General features: G+C 38.5%; 1 protein-coding gene across 3 annotated transcripts in view; it reads left to right on the top strand.

The window, feature by feature from the left end:
- Nucleotides 1–14,797, top strand: part of LOC109857610 (cerebellar degeneration-related protein 2) — a 41,828-nt gene extending 27,031 nt beyond the window's left edge. For 2 of the 3 annotated variants that reach the window (XM_020434098.1, XM_020434097.1), the window contains exons 2-7: nucleotides 7,857–7,969; nucleotides 8,253–8,401; nucleotides 9,390–9,570; nucleotides 9,730–10,004; nucleotides 10,659–10,812; nucleotides 12,723–14,797. In XM_020434098.1, coding sequence (XP_020289687.1) covers nucleotides 7,857–7,969; nucleotides 8,253–8,401; nucleotides 9,390–9,570; nucleotides 9,730–10,004; nucleotides 10,659–10,812; nucleotides 12,723–14,015 — 2,165 coding nt within the window. In that variant the 3' untranslated portion in view covers nucleotides 14,016–14,797. Of the gene's footprint in view, nucleotides 1–6,702; nucleotides 6,928–7,856; nucleotides 7,970–8,252; nucleotides 8,402–9,389; nucleotides 9,571–9,729; nucleotides 10,005–10,658; nucleotides 10,813–12,722 lie in introns of those variants that run through there. The other variant, XM_020434096.1, reaches the window with a different exon arrangement.
- Nucleotides 14,798–15,448: the final 651 nt, after the last annotated feature.

Raw genomic sequence — 15,448 nt, 5'->3', positions numbered from 1 at the left:
GAGAGATATCACTTCCGTTTAATTCCACCGACAAGCATAATACGTCGGACGGAAAAACGCGATGTGTAATTGCCGTGAAAATCCGGACAAAAAGCGCGCGACAGTTCCGTTCGCTTTCGTCGCGATCCCGTCCCGTTGCTGCGAGACCACTTTTTCTTAATTAAGCTTCGTGAACAAAGCAATATGGAAAAATGGCCTTGGAATGGCGAGAAGAGACGAAGCTCTTCTTATTCTCGTTCATTTCTCATCTCCAAAGAAGGTTAATGTGACATGAAAATAATTTGCTTTATACGCGTGACCGCAGGATTAATATCAATTAATCGCAACGGCGCCGACAAGAAAGACTAATCATTCGTAAGACTGACAAAGATACGTGTAACAACATTGCGGTTACATCTTAATACGCTATAACGACTGATAATTACGTGCGAAATAACACCAAGGCCGGTCGGTTCTTTCGGCGATTGAAAGCGCTCTGAGATATACTTTCACTCTGCTTCCTGTCGGTAATATTGTCGGACGGGAGCTCATTAAGCGCTTCTTATCGATCTGCCGAAATTTCATTGTGAGGCGCATGCGCTGGAAATAATATTGTGACTGTCAACAAAAATAAAAACATGCATTTAGTTCGCAATCAACAGTTAGTCGAGATAAACACTTGTAGTTTGAAATTCAAGCTTATAAAAGTAAACATAACTGTTTCTTTAGAATCTTTAGATCAAACAAATACTTGAGTGATAACTTTTTAATCGTGCCTAATTAACTCTTCGTTGTCAGACCTCAAAAATGACAAAGTTAGTCAGACCGGGCTGTGAGATCCGCGCGACTAAGATCGAATATCTCCGCGAAAAATCAATATTTTGTCAATTTGTTTTTTCGAATCGAAAGTTTGAACGATTCTGCGTCGATCAAAAAAAAACAAATTGAAAAAATCTCGAGTATTTTCAAAGATATAAGCGTTTAAAAAAAACTAATTTTTTCTAAAAACGCTAATACGCAATTTTTCCGAGCGAGTCCGGAAAAAAGCATCCACGTCTGACTAAAAAAGAATTAACTTGAATAAAGTTTTCCTGATTCATACCGGATTTTTCTCTTCTCAGTGTGATGGAATCCGAGTCCAAAATTCTACGGACTCGGAAACTACAGAAGAGAACGATATATCGTATCATTCTATGTCAGATCGAAGCTTTAGAAACTTTCCGTTCTTGCTTCTTTCTCGCGAACACCCTGTATGAAAGATTGATGGCTTGTTTCTCGCGGCTCTCGAAACTCCCGAGAGGGCTGAAACATAAGTCAAAGAGCTGGAAAGTGTGCGGTTTAGACGACACGCATATGTACTCTCACCTATATCGAGTTTCCTTTACTTGTGCGTGGATCTTCCAGTTTCAGTTTTGTGCAACGCCCGGAGTCGTCTGTATGTGTGTTACGCCTTTATTTCAAAATAATTTGACAGTTGCTTACGGTTGTTTTTGCCACGCGATTGTTTTACCGCACACGACGAAAAAAAAAAAATCAGCTTGTGTATTTTAGGCCTAAAGAGTTCCCAATTACGTTGCCTCGCACTTACTTCCGTGTACGTATTATATACTTTCTTCTCTTGGCGTACTTTCAACGACGAGTCACAAACACATCGAAAACATCGCTCGAATATTTTACAAGTTAAGCGCGAAACAATGATGGGAACACGGCCTACGAGAGTGTTTTTTTTTTTTTAACGCCGCGCCGCGTTATCGTTGGATATATACAACCGGCTCCAGTTACTCGCCAGTTAGGCGAAAGAAGTGGCGAAAGATCGCGCATGCATGAATGGCATTGTGCGCGCGCTACCGCGCGCCAGAGAACAGGCATTCAAATCGCCTGCGTGCGTCAACGTGCTTCGTCTTATTTATTTTTTTTTTTTTCGCCCACACGCGCGCGTGTATTTCAATTTGCGGTTTGACACGCCGTGCGTGTCAGCGAGCACGAGCATCCGAGAAATGCGAAAAGAAAGTGCGAGAAGTTGCGCGCGAAATTTTCTATTTCACCAATTTTGATCTACGAATTTTCAATTTTCTCCTAGCAGATTTGAAATTGTACATCTATCACAACACAGAGATGTAATCGGTGATACGTATATGTAAATTGACGCCTATTAAAAATATTAAGTTCGAGTCGCGTAGCGAACTCGTAAAAGAGTTGTAACACGAGATGTTTTAGTTTAGGTCAATATGAAATTGATCGTTTCGAGAAAACGTTTCGTTTATTTACGCGGCAAACGTGTGTGTGTGTGTGTATATATATATGTACGGGAAATGACCTCGTCGTCGTGATATTTCGACTGGAATATGACCCGGCGACCCCGAATATACGTATCGGAATATATAGAATCTGAATCTCCCCTTGGTCTTGTTGGATACTTTCTCCCGAGAATGTTCCAACAGCAAAACGTTATTAATCTCTTCATCGACTCGATCGGCGGGGGCGAAGAAGAGAGAGGGGGAAAAAAAACGGATCTATTGTTACGGGATTTCGAGCGGTGCGCAAGGTGCATCGGCTTGACCTTTCGAGCGCATAAAAGGAAAAAGCTTGAAACGGAACCGCTCGCCGTCGAGTTTATCCGATCGACGTATCTGTCGGACGTTGTGTATTCGATTTCGCACGAAACGAGTTCTCTCCCATATCGCTAACACGCGACGCCTCCGTGTAAGTAAACGCTAAACCGATCCGCTCCGCTTCAAAAAGTTGCTTCGAGTTCTTTTATCAATTGCGCTTCCCGTTTCGAACGTGCAATTTGTTTCTACTTTTTGCGTATATATAATAATTATACGGCGACATTAAACTATTATGCAACCGTGCCTCTTTCATTATACAAGAAACAACATAACCAAGCATAAAAGCAACTTTCACCGCGAACGATGCGGCAAATGGAAACGGCGTTATCGGAGGACGAGGGTTTCCCAGCGTTTTATTTCCCCGGAGGGTTAATCGACATCGTCGCGGCAACGACGATGATATTTGCGCCACCGCGGAGTCTCCCGAGTCATGCCGGATAATGAAGTCTCCAAGCGAGCGAGCGTAATGACGAGGAAGACGAGCTTGTTATTCGCTTCTGCCGTGACCCCGCGCGAACTCGATTCAGACGAGACGCGATTTGTTTCACGAGTGCAAAGAAACAAAAGCGACGAGTTTTCTGAAGACAAAGTACACGATTTACATTGCTTAGTGCGCGTGATATTAAAAATCCAATTTAGATTTTCTACTTTTTTTTTACTTGAGAGAAATCAAGAAAGAAAAAACCAGAGAAAACTTTCTTCTGAAGGTTTTTGTTTTCAATCAGTTGATTAGCATTAGTAGTCGTTCGTTTACTTCATATTTTTTAAGTGTAAAATTTAAAAATTGTGACGTCTTATTTTTTTTTTTCATAACGTTTTGTTCTCATAAGCAGAAAGTTTCATACGTCACGCTTATTCGTTAGCAAGCGTTTCGCGAAACCAAATCCATTTTGCTGTTCAATCGTTAACTCTCGAGAGTTAACAGAACATGTCACGAATTACCAGCCGCTTACTTCGGATATATCTTGTACGATTTCCCGTTGCACTTGGTTTACCATTGGATGTGTCATTAGTCGATGAAACGGCGCGCGCCGTGTTGAAGACGGAATAATAAGATTTTATTTGGCTTGTTGATCGTTTACAATTGTCCACGATGCCGCGGTAACATGCGTTTTCTCTAATAATCAGGCGGGTAATGAGGGTATTAGGCCGGTGTTTTCGGAAGTCGACGAAAGTTGCTGAATCATGATTATAGATTTCTTTGAAACAATGGAGTCCGGCGCAGATTTACCCGGAAACAATTAGACAAAATACATAATTCAATCTCAAGGCTCAAATCTTCCAATATCACAGTAAGTTTGTAAAATTTTCTTCGAGTGTTTATATTATAAACTGATGTATAATATAAATGTTTATGTGTAAACTTATCTCTGCAATAAGTAAAAAAAATTTGATACCACATACAAAATATATATATATAAATGCTCGTGAAAATTTCAAACTAAATATCAGAGACGAGTTTGTATGCTGGATGTCGGTGCAAATATAAATTATATTTTTTTAACTTTCTTCAAATGTGTAAATTAATAAACATCAAAATTCGAATCAAATTTAATTGTATCGACTCTAATATTCAGTTGGAAATTTTCACGAGTATTTGTTTTGTGTGTGTGTGTGTGTGTGTGTACTATACTGTATATATATATAAACTATTTGTACACCCACATTTAATAATAATGCACATAATAGTTTGCGATTGTATGTCTTATTAATGAAGTTGGAATTTTAGCATTTATCGAAGAAATTATGAATGCTCGAATACATATCGACGTGTCGCGAGATAATTAAATACAGATTGCAAGATTAAAAACTTGTTTCGTATTAAGTAAAACTTGAAGAGAATCGTATATTTCTTATGTAAAACGCAAGTGGACAAATACTTTTTTGGCATTCAAATTTATGTATTTTCTTTATTGATTTTTTGTAACGCGTTATTAAAAAATGTTACTCAGCACATTATCTCAGCATATAATTGACTATTAATAAATATTGTTTTTGTTAATGTATCATATGTTTATACAAAGATATCATACAAAAACTAGGTGTACAAATACTTTTTGGACTGTATTTTGTTTATTTGTGTATTTGAAAATAGTCATAGGATTGGAGTTGATTTGCGTCACAAATATGTAAAATATCTAGTTTATTTCCTTCTTTCATGAAAATTAAAAAATTAATTGAAAAAGAAACATCTTAGCCGTCAAACTCGGATCTCTATGTATGTATGTAAATTTAATCTCTTTCTAAAAAGTATAATTAACTCTTACACTGCAAACTAGGGTCATTTGTGTCCGCGCAAAATCTACTTGCCTTATAGACGAGAAAAGAGAGAGAAGTCATATTCCGCCCTAAAAAAAAAGTTGTATAGGAGAGGAACGTATCGGTCAAATTTCAGGTTTCCGACACAACTTCGACAGCCACAAAGTGACAAAACAAAATTAAAAAAAAAAATCCAAAATTCAAAATATTTAATAAAATGCAATAGCATAATTTTTTATGAAAGCTGCAATCTTTATCTTTAATTTAAACACTTTGTTTTTCAATTTGTTCAATTTTTTGGAAAATTACGGTTTTTTAAACAAAACTACATTTCGAGTTACTTCGTTTGTATTAAAAGATTATTTAAACAAATTAATTTATAATAGAGAATCTTTTGGGCTCTGAAGTTTTCTGAACTATAAGTATACGTATTAATTTAAATGTAAACTAATTTAAAATAAATTAATTAATTTAAAAAAGAAATTAATTAATTTAAAATAAATAAATGTATTAATTTTTTCCAAAATATTTTCATTGATCTGTAAGCTAAAAGGTTTAAAGGTTAAAATTTACTTTGTAAATTTTATCACAAGTTTTCTATAACTTTAACATAGAAAAAAATACAGTGGGACATAAACGACCTCGGTTTGCAGATAAAAAGTGCCAAAAAAAATCTTTGCAGTTTGAGGGTTAAACTGTTTAAATTGTTTTCATTTTAATTTATTCGAATGATTATTCTACAAAACTGCAATGTCTCATAAAATAACTACAATAAAAGTAGATCTCTTATAACAGGGCATAGCGCTTTTGATTATTCCACAACTATACAATTGTACAAACTTGTATCTACAGTAGGGGTAATAAAAGTTCTGCATGCCCGTCACCTATCCAAGCTGTTATCGAACTGTTGTCGCATTCACTATTATATGTTTCAAGTGGATCAAGGTTTCGTCGGTTATTAACGTAACGTAACTAAACGTCGATGTGGAAGCTTAATTGCTGTTATTTGATGACTAGCTACACCCCAATTAATTAATATTACAGTCTTAAAACAATGGAAGAGATTGATGACGAGGTTGATTCTAAACAAAAATTCACACGTCGTCACTCGATCATTCGAGGTATTTTTAGCAAAGCCACAAAGTTCACGTACTTGTCGTTTCGAGTGTAAAAACGCGGATATGTATTCAGAAATCAATTAGTTCCTAAAAATCTTCAATCGAAGAATGTGAACATCTTGTTCCAGCTACGCCATTCAATTTGTGTCTTTTCCGTGAGAAAATATGCAAAAGATTGAAAAGTAGAACGTCTCGTCTTATCGTGTTGGAACACGGGCGGCCGACCGAAAACTAGCCGTGTAGAAAAACAAAAGAGAAAGGAAGGGAAGAATTGAAGTGAGAGTATCCGTGGAAGTATATTTTCGGACACAAAAGTGGTTCCCGAGAAAGGAGGGATGATGAAAGATCCCCGATCCATCATTCGATTATCCCGTCACAATAGTCTCGAAACAAACGTCTTTTACAAATTCAGAGATCTAAAAATGACACTCTCTTCCTGTTTGAACTTCGTTGTCGACTTGAATGAAATCGGCCGGGTTATTGCACCTGTTGTGAACGCCGACCGAAATTTAAAACTACTTCTGAAAAGTGGTGGTTGTGTGGCCGAAGTAAAAGAGACCTCCTCGGTGTCTCCTCAGGGGGGGAAAGATACAAGGAGACGGGGCAGAAGTTCGTGAGAGAGCGAACGGAGAAGGGAGGAGAGGCACAGAGAGAAACAGAGACGGAGAGGGAGTTGGATTACGGCTCAGGTGGGCGCACACACGACGTTTGGGTCGGACTGGCTACCACGATCCACCAGAAGACCGGCCGCCACCGAAGGAACCGGTTGCGTGCCGCGAAAGAGGCATCAGCTACGACGACAACGGAAGCTGGTTCATCTCGCGCACCCACCATGAACGGCGGGCAGAGCGTTGACATGGTCTGGGACCCGCAGACTCAGACCAACTCGCTGGAAGGCTGGGATTATTCCATCGAACTCGCATATCTCAAGAGTCTCAAGGGATCTTCTTCCGAAAGTAGTAAGTAGGGAAGATACGCGAGATCTTCTCACGCAAGATTCTTTCCCCGTTGAAGATTCTTTCCCAGTTGACTGCGCTAATCGACAACGTTCATTATTGTGGTGATGATGTGCGAAAATATAGTGTTTAGTTCGGCAGAGAAGTGAAGATAGATAATTAGGAAAGATCGTTCTTGTGATTATTTTGTGATTAATTAACGATTGAAGAGTAAAACAAGTACTTCTATAGTTCACTGAAAAGAACAGACGGGAAGGAGAAAATATAAATCTCTACGGAGATAAAAACAAAATTTTTACACTCATACATGCGTTTAATATAAAACATCTCTGAATATATAAATTTTTCTCGTCCTTGTAGTATGTGTGTTGTTCTTTTCTTCGCTCCAAATCAAAAATACCGAATCTTAATTTCGTATTCCGTGTTTGTCGTATTCATTGAAATTCATGAAATTCTCTCTCGGTCGGCGTTGCTGACGCTGCGAAATCGCGTAAACAGCAGTTTGATTGCTCGATCTTCGTGCTCGCGAAGGTCCTTGGCCCTAGCCGATGTCAGAATGAGGGAGTGCCGTGAGCGTGAACCAGAGCGTTCTCGCGCTGCCGCCGTTCGGGCGGGCAACAACCTGCAACAACGATCGCTCATTACTTCATTATCATTCGTAACTGCAGCCTCTGTGTTGATTTGCAATTCCGACGTCGACGTATGCAGGTGTTTTGTTTCTATCTTCGATCAACAATCACACAGAATTATTGGTACACGTTTTGTTGTTAGCATGAGCGCCGATCGATTTCAGGGTCGATCTATCGCGCGCGGAACGGACTGAATGGAAGAAGGGTGCACTTGCAAGCAATAGTTAAATTATATATATATATATTTTTTTTTTTTGATTCGATAAGACGCGTTTGTAAGAAGAATGCGGCGTTTCTGTGCAGATCTTCAATTGGCGGCGGAGCTCGGCAAGACTCTACTGGAACGAAATAAGGAGCTGGAGAACATAATCAAGCTACATCAGTCTACCGTGGAAGAGCAAGCGCAAGAGATTGAGGTAATTTGATAGAGCAAAGTAATTATTGTTTGTTCGCTCAATAATTAATTCACTTTCGATAATTGACACTCGCGAAACAACCTGATTAGATTGAATCAGAACTGTCTGATAATTTCATTAATGTTGCTTATTTCCTCTTGCAATAATTTTGTAAATATGTACGTGCAATACACGACGATAAAAACTAACGAACAATTTTGAATCGTCACAATTGACAAAGTCACGCTCGACTTCAAAATCGCATCGTTTGATAAATAACGCGTGTTATCGCTTCGTTCTGCAGTATATGAAAAAACAGACTGCCGCGTTGAAGGAAGTGAATAATACGCGGCTGAAAGTCTACGAGCAGCTGGAGGTTAGCGTGCAGGATCTGGAACGTGCAAATCATCACCTGGTGATCGAGAATACGAGCGATAAGAAGCTGATCAAAAGGTAGGACTTCAACGCGACGAATCCATATATATATATATATATATATATATATTTTTAGTTTTTTTTATTTTTTTTATTATTTTTTCCAGTAAATAAAAATAAAGAAATTTTTTCAAAAATAAAAAATTCAACTTAACATTTGTTCAAATAAACAAACGAAATTCTAAGATTTTACCCTTCGCTTGCAGACTGGGTCTCTCCCACTTAGAAATTGCGCATCGGCGTTTCTAAGAAAACAATTTGTTTTTTTTAACGCTTATATTTTCGAAACTACTAGAGATTTTTTCAATTTGTTTGTTTGTTTTTTTGATCGACGCGGAATCGTTCAAACTTCCGATTTAAAACAACAAGGAAATTGAAAAAATATTGCTTTTTCGCGGAGACACGCGATCTTAAAATCGCGCGGGTCTCACAGACCCAACCTGCAGTACTCGTAAGTTTGTTTTTTTAGGTCTGCGGACGAAGGGTTAATTAAAGATTTAATTTCGCCGAGAGAGACGTTCCACAAAAGACGCACGCAGACTTAATAAGAGACCTGTTGTTATTGTATATCTTATTGTCAGAATCCAGCTATTGTGCACACCGACTGTGTGTCGTAAAGAACCTTGTGGAACTCGCATCTTTCTAAATTCATAATTCATAGCCGTCCAATTAGAGTTTCGCAAAGAGCATTAAATGTTATCTCTCTTTTTTTGATTTTTTATTCTAATCTGTTAACACCGTTCGATTTGCTTCTTTTGATGAACAAAGTTTTGTTGATTGAACAACGCGTTCACATTTTTTCACAATGTTATGTAAAAACAAGTTTGAATTCATAAAAAATACTTTTCTCACTTCTTAGATTAAAGAAATAATACGAATGGAAAAATTATTCATCGATATAGAATTTAACAATAATTTTTTGATTATTCTATTAATAATGTGTGCGATCACACGATAATAATAATCTTATAATAATACGCGCACTTTTTTCTTCCTTTTTTCTCAGCCAATCTGTGACTATCGAAAATCTAGAAATAAGATGTGAGGAATTACAAAAGAAGATTGACGACTTGACCGAACAGTTACGTCAACAAGCAGTAAACTATCCATCTAGGAATAAAGATATTGCGCAGGAACAAGATGCTGATTGGAAGGCTTTGGACACGCAAGGTGGCAGCGAGAAACAGGTGGATTGCACAAATAATATGATAAAACTTTGCGAATTATTTCATTCAAAAACTCAAAAAAAAAAAAAACATTTGTTGTTCGCGTTTTTAAAGTTATTTTTAACAACAACACACACAGAGAAGATTGACGCTATGCGTTTTCTCTTCTATTCTTTTCAGAGAGCTGCCCCAAGCTCACCGAGGCCCTGCCAAGAGACAACCAAACATGTCGCGAACACGGCGAACGACGACGAGATGAACGAGTTGCGGAGACAATTGCAGGACGCTCGGAACCAGAGAGCTAGAGAACAGAAGAAGGTGTCCGAGCTCAGTCAGCAACTGACCAGTTTGTTGCAGGAAAACAGCGCGTTGGAGGAGCAATTAGCAGAGTGGCGTAACAAGGCGCAGGATGTGAAGAGTCTGCAGGATGAGATCAATACCCTGGAGGAAGTCAGGTTCGCACGCACTCGTCTTCTTCTTGTTCATTTTTTTCTCGGATCGCTGACTCTTCCCACGCGTCCAATCAAGAAATTCGTTTTAATGCAAATGAGACAAGTTAATTTGCATTTGTTATTATACAATTGTTTTTTATATCATTATTTTAAAGTGCCCATGACCGCGCTTACAATAATTGCGGGTCACATTCTTCTTCTTCTTTCACTGTCTTTAATCTGGTCTTTTCTACTATCTTTCTCTCTCTCTGTTCTTACTATTCTTTTTACACGAGTGAGGATTGCGCAGTATGCTACTACCACGCGATACACGGCCGTCTTTTCATACAGTGGGCGTGCCCATCTGTATTGGGCTCGTGTGTTCTGGTGTTATGACTTAAGATCGCCTTGTGTGGGGAGAAATTAATTCGAGATTTCACTCGAATTAATCTTTGGAGGCCCGATTCAGATTCGCCAATCAACCGATTTACTCGATTGAAAGGAACCGACCCAGAAAAATCCTAAGGTGATAAGCGGATTCGAACTCGGGACCTCCGTGTTCGCAGCCCCTGCACTTAGACCGCGAGACCAATGGGCCGGTTATTATTATACAAAGAGTTTTGTACGATAATACCAACGACATATAAACCGATAAAAATCTGTATTTATGCTTCACAGACGAGGTCAGTTGTGCGGACGCTGTTTGCGGGGTATGAACACGAGGACACACGACGAACTCTCCATCATGTTGGACCAGGAAGAGTATGACGACATAAGCATGGCTGAGTCATTAGTCAACGAGAATCCACGCGACTCCGATTCAACGGTGCAGGTATACCTTGTGTTGTTGTTGTTTTTTTTTTTTTTTTTTTTCAAGTACTCGATTCGCTTCTGCAAATCGTTACTTGTTAGTTATTTACGTTTGCACGAACTGAGAGTTGTTCTTTCTGCTTGAATCTGTTGCTTCTTTTTTTTTTTTTCGGTCGGTCTACGCTTGCATAGGAACACTCTATAGTAATTCTCTTTTATCTGCTTTAGGAAATGACAAACTTCGCGAAATCCAAGCCAAAGACAGAACGTAAATGGTATAGTTCGCTGTTACGGAAGATATTCGCTTTTGCGAGAGTGCCGTTAATGTTGTCTTATTTTTCTGGAGCAATCGGCTACTTCGTTATTCCGTTAGCGCTCGCGCCTTTTCAAGTACCTTCGTTTATACTTCGAAAAATGTCACGAATCGTCTTTAGTCTTTGGCTGTTCAAACGCCAGAGATCGAAGATGATTTAACATTAACACAACGCAACGTACGCTAACTCGAGCAAAAAATATATTCAGATTTTATTCGTTGACAGTTACATGTATATAAAAGTAAATAACTAAATGTTATTTTTTTAATTTATTTTGTTGAAAATAGATTATGATGAATATGATTTTTCAATTATATTCTATTTTTAAAAAGATTTTACATTTAAAGTTTGACAAATTAAATGTAAAAATTACAGCGTGCCACTCGAACTACACACAATTGTTTTAATGCGAATGGTTTTGATCTTATGTCGCTTTCTATATAAACATTTTTAGTTGCTTCAATAACGCGCGATTTTAACTAATACGCATACAAAGAAATATATATATACACAGATTATAAGTGACATGCACACAAAGAAAAGTATATAGAGGGAGTTTTTAAGTAGCAAGACAAAGTAATAATTAAAAATGTTTTGGAAAATATTAAAATTTGACGAAAAACTATTAGAATTCAAAGTGTCTTTTTTAATAAAGATATTTATGATGTTCTAGCATGTACTTTGTTGCAAGAAATTGATTAATTATTAATTAACATCCAAAGATCATTAAGAAGACTGTATTCACTTGTCGATACGTTTCACAAATATTAGATAAGAGTGTAGTGTAAGTAAATGTACGTCTGTGTGCTTTATATATTATTGCTGTTACTGTGTGAGCATGAGAGAATTTTTGTTATCTGAATTACTACATCGTCTAGTCGAATTATTCTTTTCCAATATTAATTTGTATAATGTGTAAGTGTGCCAGATTTATAAGATTTTAAATAAAAACACAATTTTACGAAAACTATTACGCAGTCTTTAATATCCTATAAATCTGGCAGATCCTTCGCCTTTCTGCTTCCAGTTATCCTACTATTTCACACAACGCTTCGTAGCCACTAACATGAATCGCAGCGATCGATAAAATCAATAAACTTGAAACAAAAAACAAACATAACATAATTTATAATATTGATATTAAAGTTGTCACGTTAACCCTTCGCGGACACATCTCAAAAATGACCTGCGAGTACTGCGGACTGTAAGTCTGTGAGACCCACGCGACTTTAAGATCGAACATCTCCGCGAAAAATCAATAATTTTTCGATTTTGAGTTTTTGAATTTAAAGTTTGAACACAATTCTGCGTCGATAAAAACAAACAAATTGAAAAATCTAGTAGTTTCGAAGATATAAGCGTTAAAAAAAAAAAAAACTAATTTTTACTGGAAACGCCGATGCGCAATTTTTGAGTAGGTCTCGGAGACCCATGTCTGTCCGCAAAGGGGTTTAATTTTGGCTTAATTAAAAGATGGCAAAAGTCGGAGCCCTAAATGTACAACTATAGCTTTTCAAATTATACTCAAATGAAATTAGAAATGATTGCTTTGCCGCATATAATCTTTGCACACATATTTCCATAATTGCACACAAACGTTAATTGTACCTGCACACAGGACGTAGGCAGAAAGAACGAAGATACGGACGAACTGGATAGTACGAACCCTTACCGAGTTCTGGTAGAGAAGTATCAGGCCTTGTTAGAGGTGCAGAGGCATTGTCAGCCGCGGCGCAAGGATACCACGCCCGCGACGTGTATGTCCTTGCAGGAGGAATTGGTAATGTCCGGGGAATTCAACAATTTCTATCCCGCCGCATCGGACGCCGAAGTCGCCAACGCTCCGGAAAACACATCCAAGACGGTCTCGCAAGCCAAACCCGAGACCGGCAAAAAACCCTTCTCCGCAACTCCGACGGATTTCTCCGAGGCCGAGACGTCGTCCTCGGGTTTCTCAGATGAGACTAGCAACAAAGCAACACAGACGGACGGTAGGCCGGGCTCATTTCTGTGCTCGATCGCCGACGGCGAGGACTGCAAGTTCAGCATTTACGACGACAATAGCCCATTTGAGAGTAGATTCCGCAAGACGCCCGAATATCGACAGCTCTTTAGCGAGATTTTCAGTGTGCTGAAACGAGCGGCCGAGGCGAAGGACGAAGGCGAAAAACTGCCGTTGCTGGACGATTCCGCCATATCGCAGACGACGCTTGACACATCGTTACAGGAGGATCAGCACAGCGAAGCGACTGATGATAATCAAAGTGTCATGTCGTCTATGGTATCGTCGGTAGTCTCAGAACCAGTCTTCAGAATGCAACCTACCAGTCCTCCCAGCAACGTTAAGAACGGTGATAACCAACAGCCTGACAATAACAAATCCAGCGGCACCGTTGCCAACAAACAAGACGCAAAGGACAGTGGCTGCAGAATGGACTACGTGTCTCTCAACTTGCGTGTGCGCAAGAAGTCTTCGGCGAAAAAGAACGGCGCCAAGAAGACATATTACAACGACCGGTCAAACACACCGGACGTTATTCCCACGACAAATCCGAAGTTCGTGCCGCCCAAGTCCAACAGCGGCGGTCGAAGAAGATTCAAGCCGTTCAATCCAGCCGAACACGAATATTCTAATACGTGGAACGGCCAGTACAACGGGTCCCCGAACCGACCGAGGCGGCAGCATGCGTACACGCGCAGTTTAAGTGAGCAGCAGCAGCAGCAACAGCATAATAATTACGAGTACAGGGATTACAAACCCAGCACCGCGTCCGAAGAAGTGGCTCGGTTGAAGCGACTGGAGATGTCCTATGCAGAAGTTCTTCGCACACCGAATAACAAAACCAGAGCCAACAATCATCATCATCATCATCATCATCAGCAGCAGCATCATCATCATCGTAGAAGCTAAACTGTCGATTTGGACGGAGCGTATGTATAAGATATAGTTTTGTATTCTGATTGTATCTCTCGACTCTAGAAAATAAAGCTCAACGCGCTGGTTCGTATCCATTCGTTCCGCGATGAGATTTCAGTATTGTTTCACAATTGTAAATATATTCGAGCGACGCGAAGTAGTCCCGATCGTATATAGACAACCTGACTTAGGCACTAATCGACGCGTCAGCTTTAGATTTAAGTTCATAAATCATAAATTTTTACATAATAATTTAATTAATTCTTGGAATTATCTGCCATTGTCTACTCGAGTTTTTCTGTTGATTCTCACGATCTCCTGATATTTATTTGGAAATTTTTCAACTAATTTTGGAGATTTTTAAGTTAAATATTTTAATTTTCTAGATGTGAGGAATAGCAAAATGAAAATAAAAATTGTAAGATTTTTAAAATATTACATTTTTTATTTATTTCATTGAATTCTTCTTCCACGCGCGCAGTGAGCGTACTACGACGGCTATCGTTAGTCGTTACAGAGAAGAGAGGAAAACTTATTTATGTGCCATTTATTCTCTCTTTCTCTCTCTCTTTCTCTTTCTCTTCGTGTCAAAAATATCAACATTCCCCAGGAATCGCACTCTATTCTTTGGTAACATACGTCTATCTCTCAGAGAGGTGGGCCCTTAGTACATGTCAGCAACAGCAGCATGCGTGGTGTGTTAGCTTTTGTATTTTCTAGGTATGAATATTGTGATCACACGTTGTACGTATAAATAAATTCTTTATCGCGTATTATTCAATTGCTTTCTCTTTGTTTTTCTTCCTTGTCCCTTCCATAATAAATAATAATAAATAATAAGAGTTTTATTACTCCCTCGTGGAGCATATAGGGCCTCTATAACATTAGATCTCGGACGTACGGGTGGATTATAGCCCGTAGCATCCAAAGTGCGGATTGTAGAGTGTAATGGACCTATAAATTTTAGATGTGGATTTCCCGAACCACCGAAAGTGCGGATGAAAATACACTCAATTAATTATTGAAGGCCCGATTCAGTTCGTCTTTCAAATCGAATAACTCGATTGAAAATCGACCGGCCTGGAAAAAATCTTAAAATATTGAGAGAGCGAATGCGAAATCGGGACCTCAATGTTCGCGACTCCCGCATTCAGGCCGCGAGACCAGTGGGCCGGTTTTGTCCCTCCCATACTCTTCAAATAAATATTCACCGAGCAAATTAGTGGCAAGAGACAATTATTTCATTAAATTTTTTATTTGCAATATTTTATAGGAAAAAATATGAAAAAATTGTTTGAGACGCTTGTAAAAATAACGATGATCGTAAAATATAAATAACAAGAAAAACGAAAGATCAATAGCGAGCAGAACAGATGTAAATATATATATATATATATATATATATATATATATATATATTATTATAA

This window comes from Pseudomyrmex gracilis, unplaced genomic scaffold (assembly GCF_002006095.1).
Source record: "Pseudomyrmex gracilis isolate BER0280 unplaced genomic scaffold, ASM200609v1 scaffold_166, whole genome shotgun sequence".
In the NCBI taxonomy this organism is placed as follows: Eukaryota; Metazoa; Arthropoda; class Insecta; order Hymenoptera; family Formicidae; genus Pseudomyrmex; species Pseudomyrmex gracilis.
This window is presented reverse-complemented; position numbering and strand designations above follow the sequence as displayed.